Below are 19741 nucleotides of genomic sequence, written 5' to 3'. Positions count from 1 at the left end.
GTAGTTGATGTGGGAAAAGTAGGATTACGAGTGAGCATTTGAGAGGAGAAGGGGTCTAGTGCACCAGTTGCGGGCTGGCTTCAGACAGAGGACAAGATAGTTACTATGGTAACAGGTGGGCAGCAGAGTACATAAGATACAGACGCTTGTGGAAGGGTGGCTGCTAAGTGGGTAGAGGAGGTGATGGGGATTTCCAGAAGTTCTTTTCTGAGTGCTTCAATTTTCCTAAGAAGTAGGAGACAGAATCAGCTGAGAGTGAGAAGGAGGGATGAAATGATGGGGGAGTGAGGAGAGAGAAGGTAGGAAATAGTTTAGTACTTCGGGGCAGTGAATGAACTAGGGATGGCTAGTGTCAATGCTCAGCAGGATTAAAGGCTCACTTGAGCATGGAGATCATGACTTTAAAGTGAAACCAGGGGCGCCTGGGTGGCGCAGTCGGTTAGGCGTCCGACTTCAGCCAGGTCACGATCTCGCGGTCCGTGAGTTCGAGCCCCGCGTCAGGCTCTGGGCTGATGGCTCGGAGCCTGGAGCCTGTTTCCGATTCTGTGTCTCCCTCTCTCTCTGCCCCTCCCCCGCTCATGCTCTGTCTCTCTCTGTCCCAAAAATAAAAATAAAAAATGTTGAAAAAAAAAAATAAATAAAGTGAAACCAGTTAGGGTGTTGTGTGTGTTTTCCAGACCATGTGCAAACCAGAGTGGATGGAGAGTTGAATGTCTCTGGGGTGGTGGTTTTATCAAATTGAGAGAAGGACAAGGGAGAAAAGTATATGTGCATGGGCATGATTATAACGATTGACCGTGGCATTTTAGTTGGGTAAGAAGGAGAGTGAACCTTAACAGGGGCGAAGGACAGGGAGAGGAGGGACGGGGAAGGTCGATGAATTGGAGGTTCAAGCAGCTAGAAGGATAGGAAGTGAAGATCAGAGAATAAAGACAAGGTTTTAACTTTGGGAGTGAGTAGCTGAGGTAGAGTGAAGGACAATATCAATGGAGAAATTAAGACCAAGAGAAAAGGCGGGACGGATGGGGTGGGATGTTGCAAGGATAATTTACACACATGTGAAATCCCCAAGAATGAAGACAGGAAGAGTACTGGAGACAGTGGCAGGGCAACAGGAGTTAAAATCGTCAGGGAATCGGGGAAAGCGAACTAGGGGCTGGTGGGTCAGAGGAACAGTGAAGGGTAGTATGTGCGATAGTCTGATGCCATGAGGTTCAAAGCTGAGGGTTTTAGGGAGGAGGGAGGAAGATGGTGAAAGAAAAAGTGGACAACAGGAGTGCCTACCCCACTCGGGTTCAGCAGTGTGAGGGGCTGTGGGAGACGAGAGGGCTGCAGGGGGAGCCGTGCCCTGAGAAGAGATTCTGGTTGTGTTGGAGCAAGAAGATGGAAGGCACATCCACACAACAGGTTGAAGATACAGGGGATTTTGCTGACCGTGGCAAGCAGATTACAGAGGGCACGGTGTAAGGGTTTCCGAAGTTGAGGAGGGCGGGAGGGCAGCACAGGATGGGTGTGTACGGAACTGTGTTGAGAGTGCTGGGGAGGGGGGTGACCTGGCCATCTTGGAAGACTGACGTAGGCTGGGTAAAGGACCCATAATGAGAGTCCTCGTGGGTTCAAGACAGATGGTGTGGAGAATGCATGTGTTGGGGGTGGGGGCTCCTGTTTACCTTGAAGGGGGTGCGGTTTTAGTGTACAGGCTTCCTCATGTCATCGTGAACATGTTAGTATTGCTTGCTAATGGAATTAATGTGCAAATTCTCCAGGTAATGGCACATTTTAGCAAGAGCCTTTTAGGGGTAATGACACGAACCTCCTGAGAACTGGGTCAACTTCCGACGGTGGGGCGGTGACATTTGTAGTGTTCTAGAAAGTTTGATTTTGGGGCGCCTGGGTGGCTCAGTCGGTTAAGCGGCCGACTTCGGCTCAGGTCACGATCTCGTGGTCCGTGGGTTCGAGCCCCGCGTCGGGCTCTGGGCTGATGGCTCAGAGCCTGGAGCCTGCTTCCTATTCTGTGTCTCCCTCTCTCTGACCCTCCCCTGTTCATGCTCTGTCTCCCCCTGTCTCAAAAATAAATAAAACGTTAAAAAAAAATTAAAAAAAAAAAAAGTAAGTTTGATTTTGGGTAAAGTGAGCAGAGCGTAGATGAGAGCCAGAGTTTGATCAAGGTCCTGTGGACAGTTGGGCCTGAGGGGGCACCCTGCTGTGACCACAGGGAGGGCTCTGGACAGCTGAGCAGCGGGGCAGAGGCGGAGCAGAAACCACTGAACACCTGTAGGAGCAGCTAGCTTCCACCAGGCTCATGCTTCTGGCCGGTGTTTTTTTTTCTTTGCCAGCTCACAGGTGTGATTAATGGTGGTTTGTTTACCTTGGGAGACCACAGCAATCACCAACCAAACCAAAATACCATTTCCTTCCCAGATACATCACTGTGATTGACGAGGGATCCCCCAGAGATGAGGTAGTTAGGAAGCATCTGTTTCCCAAATGCCCGGCATCTGCTCAGCACCAGGGGCCTGGGACCACCGTGGTGCCCCTCACTCCCATCAGGTGACACAGGGGCAAAAGTGCCCGGGGAAGGGGCTCACACGGGCAAGTGGTTTTTCCTGCCACCATGTGGCACCAATTGGCACCTGGGTTCAAATGACACCCAGGATCAGCCTGAGGTCCTGTGCCCTACACAGACTCGCTCTACAATCCCTTGACCATATGTTGCCGGGACAATGGAACGGATTGATTTTGCCAATGCCGAGGTCGACGGAAACTGTGGTCCCTCGGGTCCCCGTAAAAAGCTGGCTCGGTGGCTGCCTCTGCTTTCCCAAGCTCTGCGGGCTCCCAGGTCCCCACTCCGGGCCGGCCCTGTGGCCTTGTGCGGAGCCCAAGTAACATTTGGACTCTGCTCACTGAGAACACTGTGGGCCTCCCACTCTTTGTAAATTGCAAAATAAACAGATCTTCAGGCCCCGGGCGGCTTTTGTGTATGCAAGCTGAGAGTATTTTTGTCTTTAAAAGAGAAAAAGGGGGCAGGCAGAAGGAGCTGTCTCCTTGGCTCTGACTTGCTCTCGATGTCTTCTGAAACGCACCCGCAGCAGAGATAGGAGCTGGGAGAAGATACAGACCCGAAGAGCCAGAACGCCTGGTTTTTCAAGTGTCATATGAAGCTTCAAAAATATACTTTGTTAGCAACTGTTTTGAGAGAGAAAACCCACATCAGTGACTTCCCCATTACTGTCTTGAGGATCCTTAAGTCTCATTGACGCCCCGGGGAGTTTGCTAAGGCTTTGTTTCCTCTCTGCCTGCCCAGGGCTCTTGTTCCTGAGGTTCACTGACGATGTAGACTGGGGCTAGAAATCGGGATCTGGTATAAAGTACTGTGAAATTCGATTTGATTAGAAACAGTACGGGAGTAGCAGATTAGTCTCGGCTCATCTCACAGCCAGCCATCTAATCCGCTTCAATAGTATCTTATAGTATAATAAACCAAAACTGTGGGTCTAGTATGCTGGCTAACATGTCCTGTAAACGGGGGCGTCTGGTAGTGAAGTGTCACCAGCTCCATTTGATTTATGCAGATTGAGACGCTGTAGTATTATAAAGGGATACAGAAGTTACTATTTTTTTTTTTTTCAGCAATCTTTATCTTCCGGTGGGTGAGGTTCATGTTTTTAAAACGGACTCGCAGTTGTAAAGGTTTACTTCAGAATCTCATGGAGCTGGATGAGAGACCCCAGTATCAGTTGAGGGTTTTATTTTTTTTTAATCCTACTTCATGCCGAGTTATGAAACAGATGTTAAAACAATTTTCAAACTCTGTGTTAAAAGAGGATCAAAATGTATCCTGCTCCAAGCCCACCGAAAGTATCCATGTCTGTAAAGGAAGAGTAGACGTTATTTCGTCATCTCCTTTTGGCTTCTAGTGTCAAGGCCATTTGGTGAAATACCCCTCCGTGTATATGTGGTCTGCATTTATTTACCAGTGAAACTCCCCAAGGGAAGGATTGGAAGTTTTATTTTTTCCTACCTTCAGTTCTCTTTTCTCCATCTCTCAGATGTCCTGGATTCTTCTAGCTGGAGACTGGGGGGACCTCCCTCACTGCTTCCAGTAAGGGTGCTGCCTTCTGGTTCTAAAGCCTTTCTGTCAGAAGCCAAGGCAAAGGGCACGGACTACTTCAGTTTCAATTCCACTGGCCTCTCCTCAGCCAACACTTAGAAATGAAAACTTTGGTTTCTGATTGGCCGAAATGAGTTCTGTTGTTCCTTTCTTTGTCAGAGGTCAGAGTCACCATGTTCTGGAATGTTAGCTTGCACTGGATAATTTCGGTTCTAGAACCTAAGTGGCTTCTTCAGCACTGAAGTCAGTAACAGTTCTCCCTGGGAAAATGACTCACATTTTCTCCTGTCATAGCACCATGCAGTAATAGCTTACTGCTATTTTGTAAGCTGCTTTTATCCTGTTACTTCGCTGGGTGCTCCCAGACCACTTAATAGGACACTATTATGAATCCAAGGAATGTTTGACACATAAATATTGGGACGAGAACATTTAAGAGATGGTATGTTTGTAAAAGGTAAAACATTTTCTCATGATGATCCCGAGTTATGTTCAACTCTGAAGAACACAGTACTTTTTAAACCCTATCAAATATTGAGGGTGGTGGTGGGGGCCAGGAGAGTTGGGGAAGGGTACATCATGAAACACAGAAACACTAAGGATAGTAAATAAATATGAACAAACCTTACCACAGTTTAATGTTACTGCAGGCTGCTTCTGCCCCCAGCCCTACCCTCCACTCACCCCCTTTTTTCTTGCCTATTCAATGTGAGGAAGGGACTGCACTTTTGTTGAGACTGTGCAAGATTCCTAGGGAATCATTTTATTTTGTAACTTGGGTTTTCCTTTCTCATTGTTCATCAGGTCAACTTAAGCTTTAAACATCTAAACTGTGTAACACTGTACATAAAAGTAAGATCATGTTTAGGACAAAGTGGAAAAGTACCAAATAACCTAAAAAAGATGAATTGGTGAAAAACCTTCCCGTTGCCAACCTCTTTTTTGTTTGTTTGAGGAGGTGATATGAAATAATCAGGGAACATTGTCTCTGTTGGGATGGGGATGCTGGCCAATATTATTTAAAAACTCAAATGGCTGGGCTGGACGTGGAGGCTGGAGTGGAGGCAAGGCCAAGGGCTGCACACTGTGCTTCATTCTGCAGCAACCCAGTCACCCTCAGGAATACTTGAGCCTCAGTTGATTCCCTGCGTGGGGGCCTTGGAAGTTTCTTAGTTGCTAGTGCTTCTAACTCACAGTCACTGGACCTGGCGTATCAGTAAAAATTGATGGAATGTGCTTTGTGCAATTTTAATCAGAGAAACTAGTTTCGCATTTTTGAGTGGAGCGCATCGTGCTTATAAAAGATTTTCACGGTCCAGAGGGAGAGCACTGTGAGTGAGGGGTCTCCATTTTCTAAATGGAGGGTCCTGTCCACATCTACTTTGCCTGTCCCACTGGGGCCTGCCTAGGTCAGACACAAAGTACACGGAAACCCCCATTCCTGACGAACAATGTTTTTACTTTCCTATCCTGCATTTTTCTGTCTTAACATGGTAAAGTGAGACATCTACAGAAGTGATCTCACCTAGTAGGAGATAGTTGTAAATTGTAATTTAGATCATATAAATCTTCGAAGAGAAAATTCTGAATTAAATCTTAAATCTTTTTTTAAAATCTGAGATCACAAATTTGGCAGATGTATTTATTACCTTAATAACAAACACTTTATTTGGATAATTTTTTTTAATGTAGCTTAAAATTTCAGTGTTGGAATCACTATTTGAGGATTAATATATAAAAAAAGTTCTGTTCCTCCAAACTCATACAGATTCCATTCTTCCAGTACTTTACTGACACATTAAGAAATCTTTCTTCTCAAGGTGGCAACATTTCCTTGCACTTTTATTCTGAATAATATATTTTTTTCCCTGAATTTGCTGACTAGAATGTTTGAGATTTTTGTGCTTCAGACCTATAAAATTTTCCATGATCTTACATAATTTATCTCCTACCAAGAGTGTTTAGAAAAGTAATAAAAACAGGAAAAAATGTTTTGGTGAATAACGATTATTAATGAGATACCTGGAGGCAGGTTGCAATTATGTCTTCTGTGTCTTTTCTAGATTTCTAGAAGTTTTACTTCATTTTTTCGCACTTAAAAAAAATACAGTATAGTTAGCATACAGTGTTGTATTAATTTCAGATGTACAATATAGTGATTCAACAATTCTCTACCTTACTCGGTTGCTCATCACAAGTGCGTTCCTCAATCCCCATCCCATATTTCACCCACCGCCTGCCCACCTCCCCTCTGGTAACCACCAGTTTGCTCTTTAGAGTTAAGAGTTGGTTTCTTGGTTTGTCTTTTTTCTTTGTCCATTTGTTGTGTTTCTTAAATTCCACATGAGTGAAATCATATGGTATTTGTCTTCCTCTGACTTATTTTACTTAGCATCATACCCTCTAGGTCCATCCATGTTGTCGCAAATGGCAAGATGTCTTTCTTTGCTATGGCTGAGTAATATTCCATAGTATGTATGTATATACCATATTTCTTTATCTGTTAACAGACACTTGGGCTGCTTCCATAGTTTGGCTATTGTAAATACTGCTACAATAAACAGGGGTGCATATATCTTTTCAAATTAGTGTTTTCATATTCTTTAGGTAGATATTCAGTAGTGCAATCACTGGGTCATAGGGCAGTTCTATGTTTAGCCTTTTAAGGAACCTCCATACTTTTTCCACAGTGGCTGCACCAGTTTGCATTCCCACCAACAGTGCACAAGGGTTCCTTCTTCTCCACATCCTCGCCAACACTTGTGTCTATCTTTTCATGCTTTCATTGGACAGACATCTCAATTGAAGATAATTATTCTCCACCAAATAGCATCTTAAATAACCATGCTTTAAGAACTTAAACATAAGTATTTTTCAGTTTAAGTTCCTTACAAGATCAAACTACATATTTTCACCTTACCTGGTTTTAGTTGAAAATTATTTTCATCTGGGTCTTCTTTAGAAAATGAAACAGAACACATTTCATTTTTATATAGAATAAACTTTGTTTTTATTATAGACATGGATCAAAAATAAAAGTTTTTATGTACATATGACATGTAGTGCAAATGAAAGGCTTTTAAATACCACAGATAGATATGTTGTTGGAAACAAAAGGAGATGAATCATGGGGGTTAGGATGGTCGTCCTGGAACGGCAGGAGGGGGTCGCCTAGTGAAAACAAAACAAAACAAAATAACAACAACAACAACAAACAGATGCAGAGGAAGAAAACAATGTTTAAATTAAAAAGAAATCCAAATAAAAGCATGCAAAATTATCCCACAAAAGTCAAATTCAAGTCAGACAAAAAACATGCAGACGTGCAGGGGAAATGAGAAAACACCACACGGCAAAGTTCGCGGTTCCCAGGACTTTTCCTGGCTCTTGATATTGTGCTAGGTATGAAACATTTGAGCCCACCCCCAAATCTGATGATTTTGTACCATGGGATGATAAACCCATGCAATCATATTCAGGAGAACTGGAAATAGTACCAGAGCCAAATACCTTTATAACCTTGAGTATTTTGTTTCTGAGCCCTGATTTTGTGACATTTGGTTCCTTCTAAAGATTTCGGTAAATGTTATAAAATCTCCATAGGGAGAGCAGAGTTGGTATAGAAATACGATAGGTAAAAAAAAAAAAAAAAAAAATTTTTAAGATGAGGGAAATTAGAAGGAGTCACAAGATCAAATGAGCCATGTAATCATAATGCAGAAAATGTCAGGGGTTGAACTTGTAAATAAGAATCTGCTCCCGGTGAATATCCTGGTATGATAGCCTTTCCAGGCGAAGGGAAACTACAAGGCTAGGCCTGGTCCATGGGACCCTGGGATTCCGTCTCAGAGTTGTATACAACTGAAGTTCTGATTTATTCTGAACTGGGTCCAGGGTAAATGAGATGGAGTTTGCCAGATCTTTCTCCATATCCCTAGCCTGACTTGCATCTTGTCAGGCCTGCGGTTGTGAAATAAGGATCCAGAGTTGTGCTTCATTTTGACATCAGCCTCTCTGGATGATTTGCTGCTAGAAAGTAAACTCTACGTTGCACTGAACAGCCCTGTAAGTAGGAAAACAGCAGGCCAAATGAAACTTTCCCACTGGTTTCCAGCAGAAATCTGTACTTTAATTTCCTCTTTCTAACCAAATTGGTAATGAACTCAACATTCCGTCAAGTCATGGACCTGTGAGGTGAGCTCCGTACCCTACCCGCTGTGGGACTTCTCTCTGGCTATTCATCCAGGTGTCGGACAACACGCACACTTCCCTCTTACTCTCATAAGACTTCAGTGAGTGGAGCAATGAATTCTACAAAAAACAAAAACAAAAACAAAAACTTCTTTTTCATCTCCTACGAGATGTTAATGGAGCAAAACTGTTCTATTTCTGAGCAGTGGTAAAAAATCTTACCTTCCCTGAAGTCTGAGACCAATTTTTCTTTGGTCCAATTTAAGCGGGCTACGCTAAGGAGGCCTCTCATCCATTTAAATGATGAAGAACTTGTTTTTGGTAACCTTTCAACTGCGGGGGGTCTGCAAGCCTTTAGCTTTAGAGATCCAGGTAATGGGTATCCCTGGTGTTTTCATGAAGAAAGTGTAATTAAATTCCTGTCAGGCTCAATGAGATTTATCACCCGCCCAGCAAACAGAAACTATTTTTGAGTTCCGAAGGGGCTTTAGAACACTTTAATTACCTCAGCAGGGTGGGGAGGTGAGCCATTAACCTGAACAGCAAGTCCATAGTGCTCAAGAGCCATTCTGTTAACATATGCCAAAGCACTTTCCTGTTTGAGCTCGTTTGGTGTTCTAATCCAGAAACAGGATCAGAAACTCTATGTCTTGGAATATATTTCACCTGACAGCTAGGATGTTGGCTTCCAACATCAGAGTGGCATTTATTCCCTCAGGCAGCTCCTTTCTTTTCCTCTTTACTTTCCAGGACCAACTTCCCTCTCATTGCCAAAAATGCACTGTCAATGATGACACCATGCGGTGGCTCAGTGAGTTCTATCACGGATCGTGGCGGTTTGGGTTTTCACTACCTTTCCAGAATTGTCTATATTACTTACACAATGCTGAAGTGCCTCAAGGCAAGCGCTGAATGTATTTGGGCTTTTTATATGAAGAGTTTTAAACATAGTACCTCATACTGCTGCTGCTTCTGACATGGACGTTGGAATACTGAATTGGAACATGGAGCTGAAATACTGCGTAGCTAACAAATTTTAAAGGTCAACATGCTACTAGTCACCATACAAGCAAATCTGCCTGAGATTGTAGTCTCAGGTTATACTTTACGTTTTCTGAAAAATAACTTCAAAGAATTGAAGGAACAGGAGGGTAAGGAGGCAGGAAAGTATGTATGAAACATGGGCATAATTCATATATGAAAGACTCAATTATCAATAAGAGTGATGAATTACCCACATCCTCTTGGATCCACCTACCTCAACCCTACAATCCTTTCCTAGGGTGACATTCCTCTGGCGGGGTTCCTGGGAAGGTCTTAATGACTTTTTTCATTTCTGTTACAATCTCACCAAACATTCTCTGCTTGCTTTCTTTGCCTGTCATTTAGATAAACCTCATATCTGAGATCAGTGGGTGAGTCTGAAGCCTTGGGAAAGTAAGACAGGAAAGTCAAGAAGGACAGCCATTCCTATTTTTCTTTAATCTTTAATTTTAAATCAACCTGGATCCATTCCTTTATAAGAATATAATGGGGTAATGTAATTAATTTAAAGGAGCTCTTTTTTGGAGAGTGAAAGAGAAAAAAAAGCTGATATGGAAAGTTAGCTGCGTCCTCCACAGGCTTACCAAGACTTGTTCCATGTATGTCTCCAATCTGCCTTCACGCCTCCTGATCTGATGGGACCTTCCTCTTTGGGTCCAGTGTACTGCTCTGACCAAGTCCAGAAAGGTGGTCATGGGTTGGGAACTCTGGTTGCTCTTACATTTGATTTTACCACCTGACTTTGTGTTAGTGACAGTCTGTACTGGACTAATCTCATTCAGTGCCTTTTCTCTCTCACCTAAAGCCCCTGAAACAGTCCTCACAACACTAGTCCTGTGAGGTGCTTTATGAACAAAGCATTGATGGTCAGATAAGCCTGAGAAACCTGTAGACACTGACACTCTTAGAGATTCACAATGCAATCTGATACTAAAGCTTCTGTAAAATCTTAGTAAAGAAACATTTAATTTTTAATCATCATTTCCCAAGTATATTTAACCAAGAAACCCTTGTGTTTGTGTAATGCCTACTAAAATCCCACGGAATGAACTTTGGGAAGCTCTGAATTAAGACTGTAGTTTTAGTCAACATCTCTTGTATGTACTCTAATTATTAGGCTGCCACAGTGTCAAAGAACATCAACAAACAGTCTTAAAAGTGGCAATGCCAGGTATGTGTTGAAATACTAGGAAGTAGGGTATGAGATCCATCCAACCCAAATACCAGATAGGTTTCTCAGTATGAAATTTAAAGATTCTGCTAATAAGCAGAAAAACAATCTTGAAAACTGAGGAGTTATTTACACTGATGCCAGAGCTATTTAAAAAAAATTTTTTTTTAACATTTATTCACCTTTGAGGGACAGAGAGAGACAGAGCAGGAGCAGGGGAGGGACAGAGAGAGAGGGAGACACAGAATCAGAAGCAGACTCCAGGCCCTGAGCTGTCAGCACAGAGCCCGACATGGGGCTTGATCCCATGAATTGCGAGACCACGATCTGAACCAAAGTCGGACACTTAACTGACTGAACCACCCAGGCGCCCCTGTGCCAGAGCTATTTTAAGACTACAAATGGTAATTTGCCAAATAGTTACCAAATAAGTAGTTTGCTAAATCAGGTCCTTTGTTTTTGTTTTTTTTTTTTTTTAATTTTTTTTTTAACGTTTATTTATTTTTGAGACAGAGAGAGACAGAGCATGAATGGGGGAGGGTCAGAGAGAGGGAGACACAGAATTGAAACAGGCTCCGGGCTCTGAGCTGTCAGCACAGGGGCCCGATGCGGGGTTTGAACTCACGGACCGCGAGATCGTGACCTGAGCCGAAGTCGGCGCTCAACCGACTGAGCCACCCAGGCGCCCCAGGTCCTTTGGTTTTGATAATTTCCAGTTAGAAATGATTCGGAATAAAGAATCATGCAGTAACACACACACACACACACACACACACACACACACACACACACACACACACCACAAGTGTACAGCATGATTCTCATCCTCTCTTTTCCAGTAAAGAGTTTCCTTTGAAGGCACTAATGTCTCCATTCATGCAAGATGTACAGATATGAAAAAGAAATTACAACAGGAAAGCATGAATTAATACAACAGTTTTTGCAATTCATCTTTTCACAATGAATGTATCCTGAACACAGAGAGGAAATAAACCAACATTCCTCTTCTCCCATTCCCTTCTTGTCTTCTGTTTTTGGGCGGATGGTTCAATCTGGGACTATGTATGTTGATACAGGACATATCATCAAAACTCTGTAACAAAGAGTCTCTATGCTCTGGAAACTGAAGATGAGGATGAGTTTAGTAACTACTGTTTAGTACTCTCCTATTCCATTTTCTTAATATTAGGGAAACTTAAGGGGTAACTTCTCCTCTCAATGCCCAATGAATAAACAATGGAGGCCAACTGTTGAGTCAAGAGCTCATTTTTTTTCTGGTAAGAAATGCCTTCTGTGGATCTAACATTTGGGCAGAATATTTTCTTTCCTTCTGCATCCCAGGGTTTTTCATGAACATTTCCTTTTGATTAGCAAAATAAGATGGTGCCTCTTGTCAACGGTCACATTGCATCCTCCAACTGTCTAAGCCTTGTGTCCTTTTTTAACCTAGTTCAACACTGACTTTGAATCAGAAATAAAATGTCTCCTACTCTCCTGCCTTTGATTTGTCCAATTTGCTCTCTTTAAAAATCTTGTCCTTCCCCAAATTACTGACAGTAATGCCAAATGCTATTCTCCATTTTGTTAATTTTGGGCCAATTTTACTAAAAGGGTTATAAGTATTTAGAAGCCTCACATTTTACTGATTTGCATGGATATGACTCAAATATATTATACAAGAATGAGGAAGGGGGGAGTCCTTCAAATGTTATCATTTATTTCAGGTTCAGAAATAACAGCTTCACATTTTCACAACAGGTACATATGACCTTCAAGAATGATACAGGCTTGAGAAACTTGCTTCAAAAATTCCATTCACAGAGTCCATCCATATATCAGCATTAAGAAATCCTGAAAGTGCCAAGAAGACAGTGGAAAGTATTCTGGCTCAAATTAATTAAAGAATCAGTAGAGAAGGTTAAGATTTTGCTTCTATACACTGCTTCTTCATAAAAAAGCAAAAGAGGAATTTGATTCAGAAGAGGGAGAGAAAAGAAACAGACAAGCAAAACAAAGGCTATACATAGGAAATTAAACATACATCAAGTAATGGTGAAATTTCTGGACAAGAATAATAATTTTTTTTTTTTTATCAAACAGGCAGCAGACAATGCAAGAGGTTGACAAGTAATTTTTACCATAATTTTTAAAACATTACACAATGAGCAAAGTTTAAGGAATTCCAAGGGTAAAAATTAAAAAAAAAAAAAAAAAATGAATGCCTTGAGCTGAGCCATGTGTGAAACTCCAGACCAGAGAGGTGAGAAGTCTCACCAGTATACCAGTATGAACAGGTCTTACGACAAACAGGAGACTCTTGTTTGAGTTCCCTCTCTCTTGCTCTCATACATATGCACATTCTTACACATATATACAGACAGCAAAGCATATACTACGTATGTTTCAAAATATTCTTCAAGTTTCACGATACAGAGCACCACGCAATTTTAAGCATACCAACTAGACAGGATGACTTAAGATTATCTAGAAGACATATTTGAGCTTTTAAGAAAGGAATGAGTGATCTAGCAAACTAATTATCGTTTCTCTACAATCATCTAGTTTTATTCACATTAAACTCTGAGCTCACAGGTAGCAGTCCTCTTGGTGGAATGATTTAAAACACTAGGCTTGAGTCTCATATATTATCTCCTTTCACTGGGTTCCTCAGTTCAGAGACCTACTATTTAGGCTTTATTTTCAGTGGTAAGGACATTACTGTCAATTTCAAATACTTATCTCGTTTACCAAATGAGAAATGTTTACCTGAAAGAGGGGGTGGATGACCTATCTCTGAAGTATTAACTTCTTCCCTGCATTTCTAGAAAATTTACTCAGAAAAGTCCATTATTTTTATTATATTGCTGTCCCTCCACTTTATTTTTTGACATTTACTATAGAGAAAAAATGACTGTGTAGACCAACTTAGCTTTTTTTAAGGTTCAGCTCAGCAATCCAAGAATAATTTATAATTTCAATCGGACTTTAAAAGTGGGTTTCCAGATCTTACACTGCATTTGGCAAAAGTAATTTCTTCTTAGATAGCAGTGCTGTGGACTTAGGTCCAAATGTCTGTGGATATTACTCTACCGTGTTATCACAGTAATTCTGAGCTTTGTGCCTCTCCTGGACAAAATTTTGTAGACCTCATGTATGTTATCACAGTTATATGAACCGCTGTCATCACATATTACGGCAGACCCTCCAAAGCGAGCTCTTGTATTAACACAGTTTAAAAAATATATTCGTACCCACACACACAAAGCACGTGTACACATATTTACACCCATACATAGCATATATACACAATGCACAAACAACCACACACATGCTTGTGGCATTTTAACAAGTGCTCTTAAACCTACCCACCCAAAGGGGCACAAGACACATGTACTTACAGAAGTGAATCTACCATGTATATACTGTACACACAGAGACACATGCATAGAAAATACGTTTGTACACAGAAAACATCAACATTTATCACATACTGGTATTAGGTCCCATTTCATATTTGAGAATTATGGCTACAGTCTATACTAAAAAGTCATAAAATTAATCTACATGACTACTTTTCAATTCTAAGTTTAGAAGGCGTACAGTTATATCACAGGAACTGGTTTCCTTAGAATGTTTTGGAATAGAACAAGTTTGTATCTGAACAGGTAGGCAATTTGCTAATAACAGACCCTACTTGCTCTTCTGTGTTATAAATGACAGCTAAGATTAATATTCAGAAGAGTAATCTTGGTAGACGACTTCTGGAAATGCAATATATCTGTCCTAAATCAATACTATTTCAATAATCTGTCCACAATTGAGTAAACGGTTATTCCAATGAGTCAATAAGCATGCAAGGTTTAGCGTGTGACAAGAAGTGATAGACCTATCAAACAAACATACACAGTTTACTTTTCCAAATCCTAAAAATACTGTTATGTTTTATCTGATTATGCTAGGCATCTACTGTGTAGACAACATCAGAGCAATCAGTTAGGAGGAAGCTACACAAAAGATGAGGGGTGCTACGGAAAACTCTCAGAAAGCTCATTAGGCTACATTCCCACCTTAAGGCCTGGTATCAGTGCACTTTCCCCACCTCTTAGAGCTTCCGACTTCATTCACACTGACATCTCCTTTTAGCAGGATGCAAACCTTGGGGACATGGTATTCATACTAATTGTATGACACAGTACTGCAGCAAACTGAAAGTATTCTCCAATATGACTTCTGAAATTCCAAGGGAAGCTGGGTTCTGTTAGAAATAACTCACAAGTAAAAGAACAAAAATGTGCCTACAAAGAGAGACAATTGGGACAGTGAAACTGTAGGATTATAATCTGGGAGCAAAGGCCAAAGGCGACAAATGCCATTGTTTATGACTATATAAGATCAGTGGAAAGAAACTTGGAAAAACATCTCCAATTTTCTTTGACATGGTTTGTGCTGATCTAAGAACACACCAGTGGTTATCCACAATATTTTCCTTTAACAGAAGGAAATTTTTGAAATACAGCAAAATGCAAAACCACATTTAGCACAAAGCCAAACCCTGAAGTATATAATCCGTTAGCTGCCTATTTTAGAGAATTCAAAGGAAGAAGCAAAGGAAATCCTAAAAAGAGGGAATTTTATGAAAAGACCTCACTGTAGATAATTTGTTTTACTGTGGACATTTACTTAACACATTTCCATTTAGCTGCAGCTATTTTAAAAATACATTATGTATCTTGCACATCTGTTCCATTCACAAAAGAGTTAAAGAGTTAAGATTTTTTTCAAAAGAGAAAAAAAAAAGATGTCAGAAGATTTAGGGTGGTGTTCTTTATACAATCACTTGTAACTTAAAAGTTGAAATGTTCTTTTTGTAAATCTTGTATTCTCTGATTTTTCCCTATTGTAAGTGGGCTAGCTGTAACCCTTTAGAATAACCTCAGAACAATGCCATTCAACTTGGCAAGTTCTCTTTTTAATAATGGTTGAAAGTTTTTGCTTCATAGTTTATGGGTGTCTGCTTTGGGTATAAACTACACAGGAAATTAAAGTTAAGTTAACATACAAATCATGTTTGCTGCTTTCAAAGGGAGACATTTCAGTTGGTGAAATCTGATTTACTTCTGTAGAATATGAAATAGTGTCATGGGACGCCACTATTCAGTGAGTACTTGCTCTGCTGTCTGGGAACAGTTAGCAGACAGAATTCCACTTGGCTTCTGGCTGTTTCCTACATGCTAATCATCTGGTCCTACATGGTCCAAAACTCAGCCTCAAGACTGAACTATTAACCCCCAAGCTAAACTGATTTTGTAAATTTTAGAAATGTTATTAGCATTTGCCAAGTTGCTTTAGATTTCAATGTCTTAATACCATTTAAAAAAATTTTTTTTAGAATGACTGGTATAGAGACTCTGAAGTTGTACAACTGTAAAAGTGTGAGCTCTGCTCTTAAACCATGGCATCTCTTACTAAATGACTTCTATTTTCATTCTAGGGCTCCCTTTAAAAATGGTTATCCCAGATAACCATATCTCAAGATCTATTGAGAAAGCCTAGAATGGATAGGAAGTTACATTAAACAGGTTTTAAAAGTAGGATAAAACCTTACATGGGGGAATTACAAATTGGTATGGAAAGAGAAATTTTTGCTCCAACCAAGTAAATAAATAAACAAACTGGAGTTAGTGTCAAAGTGTAGTTAGCCATGCCTAAAATGAGATCAGTACAAAAATTAAATATTTTCCATGTCAACCTTCACTGTAATCTATAAAGAGGTGAATATATTTGTGAATGAAGAAATTACATATTTCCAGACACTTCTAGAGATGTGAAATTTTGCTTCTTCCTTGAACTCTGAAACTAGCCAAATCTACTCACTGACTACCAAAAAATTAAGCTTCGATTCACTGTTGAATATGCTTCTAGCATGAAGCAAAACACAGTGGTATGAGGAAAAGCTCTCTAGAGCAAGCAATGCATTAACTTTTCCTTTGCAAACTACCTTGTGCTTCTGGAAAAGTTTTATTCTTAAGGAGTCCTAATTAAAAAAAAACAAAAAAAAAAACAACACTTCCTAGCAGTCCTATGAAATAAAGCAAAAGGAAAGAGGATAGATCTATAATGGGTAATTATAGAGTAGGAGGAAACATTAATAATAGACAACATAATTTTTGTCAGCCAAACAGAATGTGGGAAAATAAGTATGTATGGCTTAGGTCTAAGCCCACCATCTCATAGCTCTTAAGAATTATACTTAATGGGCTACCTGGTGGATAACCTGGGAACTTGTCCAAAGCAATTTCGATATATGCCAGGGTAGGCAAATGGTCTCCCACTACTGGGCTGCTATACAAACCTACCCTTGGTCAATATACAACATATAAAGCCTCGAAGGGTTAGCAGTTTTCAAGAGTCAAACTCCAAAGGTCTGATACACCATGAGCAAAGAAGATGAGCAATAATGCATTAGTAAAACTGGTTACTTGCCTACTGATGTCCACACATGCGACTACTCATGATTTACTGATCAAATATGTTGCTTTCGCATAATTCATTAGTAATTAATTGCCATGCCAGACACTTCGTTTAGTCTAACAGGGAGGATTCTAGTGGACGGATTATAGTGGGACGAGTTGGTGATGGGGGTGGTCTCCGGCTAGAAAGAGAGAAAGAGAAAGGTAAAGAAACAAGTAGAATATCTAGCAGAAGGCTGTCCCAAAGACACTGAGAGAGTCATGGCACACATGCTCATGCACAGACAGGCCAGCAGGAGTGGTTGCCATCTGTAATGATTTTAACAGTGTCACCTCAGTCATCGAGCATTTTTAAGCAAAAATAAGCTAATTTTTTCATATGCAAATCTTTCTCAAAACTGAGGCTGTCCCTCCCAATACTCAAATAATAATTAAATCATTTAAAAGCTATCTGAAATATACTGCACATGTCTTCGCCAATAGAGAATGATTACATAGGGTGAACTCTGTTAGGTTATGCCGACTCCAGGAACTTATAAGATATATTAGGCTTCAGGCTGGGTTTTGAATTTTTATTTCCCTTTAAATAATATTCTTCCTCCTTTTTCTCACTGTCAGAATGTTAGTTATCACTTCTCATTGCCTTTAGCAGTAGAATTCTCCAATTTATTCTTTTACTTCTAATTTGCAGGGACCTAGAAAACCAGAGAATCAAGGTTTTCGAGTTCTCTACAATAAGTGTAAACAGGCTCAGGATGAGTATCACTCAGTTTCTGGTCAGTAATGGTGTTTCTGAGGTCAGCTGAGGTTGCTGAATAAACCCCAGATAATGAACTATTACTGTACGTGAGAATCTCAAATTTACCATGTAACATTCTTTATTTCCTGAACCCCTACATTTACTTCCTAAGTGTATTAGTAAACTTTGCGTGGACTTGATTTTGTATGTAGTATCTTGGGGAGTAGTTTTTGTAACCAGCAAAATTCAACAAATTCTCCAAAGCTAAGCCTTTCTTCTTGATAAAACTCTCCCATTGATTTTTTTCAGAAAGATTCCTTCTGAAGTATAGTCATGTCTTGCAGTTGTTTCTGCATTGGAAACACTAGCATGATTAAATCAAACATCCCTCCTCAGGTATGAAGAAGTGAAGATAAAAAATTAAAGAAAACAATCATAAAATGTTTAAAAATCACAAAGCTATAAAATAAAACTAGACGGTCAAGGAAAAAATAAAAGCAGAAGAGATATTGTTGACCAGTGGTATAAATACCATTTAGGCACAAACCCACAGATATTGGCAGATATCTATGGTCCCGGCACCTGAAAAATGTCCAAGAGGCTTTAGAGGAAAGATTTCCTTGGGAAGGTGCACTCCAATTTAACCTCTTATGCTGGTCTTATCATTAGGCAGGCACTCTATTTTATTTATTTATTTTATTTTATTGTTTATTTATTGAGAGAGAGAGAGAGAGAGAGAGAGAGAGAGAGAGAGAGGTGGGGAGGGGCAGACAGAGAATCCCGAACAGGCTCCGAGCCACCAGTGCAGATGTGGGGCTCAAACCCATGAACTGTGAGATCATGACCTGAGCGGAAGTTGGACACTTAACTGACTGAGCCACCCCGGCGTCCCCAGGGACTCAGTTTTTTAAAGTGTAACTGGAGATTCCTTACAGGCACAGTAACCAAATTAAACCGTTCAATACTAGTTGTTTAATTTGAGTAAACAAATAAGTCCTCTTTTTTCCAGAAAGGCTACTGGCTACCATGACCACCTGAAATGTTTTGAGTATTCCCTGCTAGGAAAAGTCCTCCCAGACCATGCGAAAGCACCTGCCTTTCCACCACCATACTGCTCGTTTTCATTTAAAAGGACCGTATTTATTTAGCTTATGTCCTGAATCTTGAACCTGAATCATTTTCTCCTTTGATGTGAAGTTTCTAGAGGCCAGAAGTCACATCCACTTAACTGGCCTCATACAGTGTTGAGCGTGATATTACATGCAATTACGTCCTCAGTGCTGTTTTGTTCATCTGCTAGACCTGCTCTCCATCCTTCAAGACTCACCTCTGTGATGTCTTCTCTGACCTACTTCCCCCATCTTGATACAGTTGCTTCGAAAGCATCTCAGCATATTTCTATTACAACCATCACACTGAATCCTAATTAGGTTTGTATGTTTACCTCCACTGATGAGAAACGGGCTGTATCTTACTCATCTTCCTATTCTTACAGGGTGTGCTTATCATTCAGCCACTGACAACTGAATAAATTAAAGTTATCCCCAGAAGTAAGAAGCAATTGATGAATACAGGGTGCCCAGGTGGCTCAGTTGGTTAAGCATCCAACTTCAGCTCAGGTCATGATCTCACAGCGTGTGGGTTCAAGCCCCACGTGGGGATCTGTGCTGACAGCTCAGAGTCTAGAGCCTGCTTTGAATTCTGGGTCTCCCTCTCTCTCTGCCCCTCCTCCTGCTTGCACTCTGTGTCTCTTTCTCTCTTAAAATAAATAAACTAAAAAATAAAAAAAGTAAAAAGAGAAGCAATTGATGAGTATTCACTGATCTTTACATTACATAAAGATATTTGTTAGTCAATCATTGCTGCTGCAGAAAGAAAAAAAAAGCTACGGTGACATGTAGGATTTTGACCTTTGGAAATGTTACCTATAACATATATACTCAATTTTTTAATAGATGTTTGGAGTAAGTATTAAATAATAGGCCTCCTGTCCTCAGCGAGTTTGATAAATAGTC

The 19741-nt window shown here is 40.5% G+C and overlaps 2 protein-coding genes across 8 annotated transcripts in view; both read right to left on the bottom strand.

Annotated features, from left to right (window-relative positions):
* The window catches only part of C15H1orf105 (chromosome 15 C1orf105 homolog), a 39152-nt gene extending 34716 nt beyond the window's left edge, over window positions 1-4436 (bottom strand). For 2 of the 3 annotated variants that reach the window (XR_009254565.1, XM_058702395.1), the window contains exon 1: window positions 4022-4436. Coding sequence is in view for 2 of the 3 variants with exons in the window: in XM_058702395.1 (XP_058558378.1) it covers window positions 4022-4042 (21 nt within the window). In the remaining variant the exon portion in view is untranslated. The remainder of the gene's footprint in view (window positions 1-4021) is intronic. The other variant, XM_058702394.1, reaches the window with a different exon arrangement.
* A 2655-nt stretch (window positions 4437-7091) lies between these two features.
* The window catches only part of DNM3 (dynamin 3), a 575498-nt gene continuing 562848 nt past the window's right edge, over window positions 7092-19741 (bottom strand). For 4 of the 5 annotated variants that reach the window (XM_058702380.1, XM_058702381.1, XM_058702382.1 and 1 more), the window contains one exon: window positions 12215-17169. In XM_058702380.1, the coding sequence (XP_058558363.1) occupies window positions 17100-17169 (70 nt within the window). In that variant the 3' untranslated portion in view covers window positions 12215-17099. Of the gene's footprint in view, window positions 7283-12214; window positions 17170-19741 lie in introns of those variants that run through there. The other variant, XM_058702383.1, reaches the window with a different exon arrangement.

The sequence above is a fragment of the Neofelis nebulosa genome, chromosome 15 (assembly GCF_028018385.1).
Source record: "Neofelis nebulosa isolate mNeoNeb1 chromosome 15, mNeoNeb1.pri, whole genome shotgun sequence".
Classification (NCBI taxonomy): domain Eukaryota; kingdom Metazoa; phylum Chordata; class Mammalia; order Carnivora; family Felidae; genus Neofelis; species Neofelis nebulosa.
The sequence above is the reverse complement of the archived record's forward strand: the minus strand, read 5'-3'. Positions and strand labels throughout refer to the sequence as shown.